The sequence below is a fragment of the Colobus angolensis genome, unplaced genomic scaffold (genome assembly GCF_000951035.1).
Source record: "Colobus angolensis palliatus isolate OR3802 unplaced genomic scaffold, Cang.pa_1.0 Scaffold128, whole genome shotgun sequence".
NCBI classification, from domain to species: Eukaryota; Metazoa; Chordata; class Mammalia; order Primates; family Cercopithecidae; genus Colobus; species Colobus angolensis.
Window position 1 is genome coordinate 3396054 of NW_012114030.1, and position 3685 is coordinate 3399738.

The following is a 3685-nucleotide window of genomic DNA, read 5'->3' on the forward strand; positions in this document are numbered from 1 at the left end:
CGTCTCCAAAATAAATAAATAAATAAATAAATAAATAAATAAATAAATAAATAAATAAAATAAAATAAAAATAAATAAAAAAGAATCTGAGGTCAGGTGATGGCTGAAGCTGTACTTGGGGCTCACCAGGGAGTTGGGGATTGTCCTGGGCGTCCCTGGAGCTGGTGGAGTGCTCTGGCCCTCAGTCTGATCTTAAGGCCTTCATGGTCAGCCCTCAGCAGCCTTTGCAGCCCAGGTGCCTGTCCCCTTCTCACTCCAGCCTGGCATCCTGGGTCTTCTTCATCTAACATGCCTTATCTGGGTCCACAGGGTGGCCTTCATCTCCCCCCGTCTTCCTGCACCCTGTCTTCGAAAACCTCTGCAGAAATCTACTTCTCTGGGTGCCCATTGTCAGGAGGGCCTGGCCCCATTCACACAAACTTCCTGGGGCTCACATTGATGCTTCCTTGTCACCTCCCGCCCTCATGAGACCTCCACAAGCAGAGGCTGTGGCATCTCCCCCTGCAGCACCTTCCCAAAGCCCCCAGGATGGGCACAGGTCTGACCACGGCCGATGGGGATATTTGTGGGGACCCTGGGAGCATGGAAAGCTTGGGTGATGGGGATGAGGGGGATGGAGATTCGGTCTCTTCCCCCCCACCTTCTAACATAATGTGTGCTTATTTATTGAACTTGTTGTTTGTCTATCTGCTAGGATGTAAACTCTGAAAAGGCAAGATTTTGGCTTTTTATGTTCACTGGTGTCTCTCTAATGCCTAACACAGTGCCTGGCACGTAGAAGGTGCTCAAGAAATATCTTGAGTGAAAGAATGACTGAGTGAATGACGGTGGGTAGGGAGAAGAGAGGAGGTGGGGAGTACAGAGATGAGTGGGGGTGGATGGGATGGGAGGAAGGAGGATGGGAGGGAGGCACAGACTGGCATTCACTGAACATCTATTATAGGCCAGCCTTGTGTTTTACTGCTTTACTATAGATTACCTGAGGTGAAGTATCTAAAGTGCATTGGTTATTGCTATGCCAGGCACTGTCCTATGAACTTTACATGGATTTTCTCATTTAATCCACCCAACCACCTCTTGAAGTGAGCATGGCTATTTTCCTCGTGTTACAGAGGAGGAAATGTACTGGGTGAAGCGCTTTGTCTGACATGGTAGAGCTGGGATGGGAACCCTAGTCGGAGCCTAAATCCAGGAAAGAAAATACTGGAAAGAAAGGTGAGGAGGGAATGGGGTGCCTGTGGGTGATTCCGTGGTCTTAGTTTGAGAATCCTTGTGGGGAGAAGGCTCCATGGTGATTGGTGTGGGATTCATCTACCAACTCGCGGAAACCTACCCTCCAAGACTCGCCACCAGACTCCTCTCTGTTCCGAGGCCCCGCCCTAGGAACCTCACCTCCCGAAACCCCGCCCTAAGAACGTCACCTCGAGGCCCCGCCCTAAGAACCTCACCTCCAGAAGCCCCGCCCTAGAAACGTCACCTCCCGAGGCCCCGCCCTAGGAACCTCACCTTCCGAAGCCCCACCTCCCCGAGGCCCCCCTTCTTGTCCTGTCCCATTCACCTGCCTCCTGGACGTCTCACCTGCCTCCTGGACGTCTCCCCAGCCGGTGGCCCAGCAGGCGGTGCCGTGCACGAAGCGGTGTGAGGCGCGGGGCAGGCAGACGGGCCGCACGGCGGGGCCCAGGCTGGCGGGTGAGGCCAGGTGCAGCAGGGCCAGGTCGGCGCCCAGCTCCACTTGGCTGTAGTTGACCGGCACCACGATGGCGGCCACTGCGCGGGTGTGCGCGCCGTCCAGGGGCCCGTCCTGGGAGTGCACGCCCAGCAGTACCGACCACTCGGCCGCGGGCTCCAGCGTCCCGTTCCTGCGCTCGGCCGGGGCAGTAGGAGGTTAGGTTGACCCTATGGAGGGGGCAGACCCTCGTGGGGGGAAGGGGCTCAGAGCCAGAGGGGCAGGTGCTATCCGATCCAGATTTGGTGCTGATACTCCTCAAGGGGGAAGGGCAAATCCGATCTTGAGGTGGTGGTAGGGGGGGTCATTGGAAAGCTGGGATTCAGACTCGGATATTCAGTGGAGTGGTGGGACCAGTACGGCAGCCTTGCCCCACTGGGAACCATGATGCCTCGAAGAGCACCTCGTTTTGGGGACAGCTCGGCTCCAAATTATCCTTGAGGACGGAAGTGGGGCGGGAGGAGGGGATCAACTGCGGGGGCGCGGCTGGCCTTTGGCGGAGAGGGGCTGGGTCCAGGGCGAATACTCACGTCATGAAACAGTGAGCAGCAGAGAGGACCCAGGAGGGGGCGATAAGGGAGCCCCCGCAGATGTGGCCACCCCCATGGTGCAGGCTCACCTGCCAAGGCCAGGTGCCCGGCTGCGCGTCTGAGCCCCCCACGATGCGGGCCGAGGGCTCAGAGCGCCCGCAGTCTGCAACGGGGAGCCGTGGAAATCAAAGCCCACCTCAGGTTCCCCACTCCAGAAGCCCAGGTAACTCAGCACGAAGCCCCGTCCTCCACCCATTTCAGTTTGCCCCTCTGAACAAAGAACATAGAGGACCCAGGTTTGTCTACATTTCTGGTCTTTCCCACCTCCCTCATGGCCTGACCAGCCTTAGCCTCCTTTAAGGTCTGAGGGTTCCAAGGCCTCTTCCTTACCCAGATCTTCAGGTTCTTCCTGGGTGGGACTGAGAGCTGGGAGCCAGAGGGTAAAGAGAAGAGGACACTTGTGACTTCCAGACCTCCACCGCCCAGCCCCACTTCCTGCTCTCCAACCCCCAAGCCTATCTTCCCAATTCCCTATTCAGCAACCCCTGCCAGTACCCATGCCAGGCCTCTGGTCTTTTCTGCCTCTGCACGTGGCTTTCCCCCAGTCCGCTGCCTTACCTGAGTCCTGGAAGGCTCCTGGGATGGGACTGATGACTGGAAAGACAGAGGCAGGCAGGAAGAGGCTGGTGACTCGCACTCAGTAGATGCCCTCCCTGACTCCCTCCCCTAGCCTCCTAGCCTCTGTCTCCCCAGGGCACCCAGGCCTCCCTCTCCCTCCTCTGATACACCCTCGCCTTCTGCTGCCTCACTTCCTTCCTTCTGATGTCCTCCTCCCCACACGGAACCCTGCTCCGTGGAATCCTGCTCTCCAGTCCCTCAGATGCTAGGACCCAGGCCCTTTGCAGCCACTCTGTCCCCTGAGGTTACCAAGCATCACAACGGGGAGGAACAGGTGCCTGGCCATGGCGTTAGAGTCAGAGGAGGCAGAGCCAAGTGAAGGTCTGCTCCCTGCAGGGCTCTGTCACTGCCCAGGCAGCCCGTGACTCCTGATGGTCCCAGGGGCAGCCCCACCCTCCCTGGCTGGAACCCATCTCTGGAAATCTGAGAGGATCTGGGGCTGGAAGGGGGAAGTTGGGGAGCCTGAAGGCCCCACCCAGAGCCCTGAGCACATCTCACGTCTCTGGAGGCCCAGGGTGGGGGTGGGGGACAGGTGTCCTAGCTCCAGGACACCTGTTGGGTGGGAGAGGGAGGGATGAAAAACACTGTAGGCAAAGGTCAAAGAGGAGGACAGTGTTCTGGGTCCTTGATGAGCAGTGGCCCTTAGGACAGGGGAAGTGGCCCCTCACGGGCATGACTCACCGGAGACCTCACCTCTGTTTGGGGTGCGGCTGCCCCAGTGGCTTGGCCTTTTCTTCTCACACAGCTCTGG

General features: G+C 58.0%; 1 protein-coding gene across 1 annotated transcript in view; it reads right to left on the bottom strand.

Annotated features, from left to right (window-relative positions):
* Positions 1 to 3273, bottom strand: part of PRSS36 (protease, serine, 36) — an 11454-nt gene extending 8181 nt beyond the window's left edge. Inside the window, exons 1-5 of the mRNA XM_011933661.1 lie at positions 3184 to 3273; positions 2875 to 2910; positions 2647 to 2682; positions 2257 to 2419; positions 1579 to 1859 (exon numbers count right to left, since the gene is read on the bottom strand). Of these exons, the coding sequence (XP_011789051.1) occupies positions 1579 to 1859; positions 2257 to 2419; positions 2647 to 2682; positions 2875 to 2910; positions 3184 to 3220 (553 nt within the window). The 5' untranslated portion in view covers positions 3221 to 3273. The remainder of the gene's footprint in view (positions 1 to 1578; positions 1860 to 2256; positions 2420 to 2646; positions 2683 to 2874; positions 2911 to 3183) is intronic.
* Between the last annotated feature and the right edge of the window lie 412 nt (positions 3274 to 3685).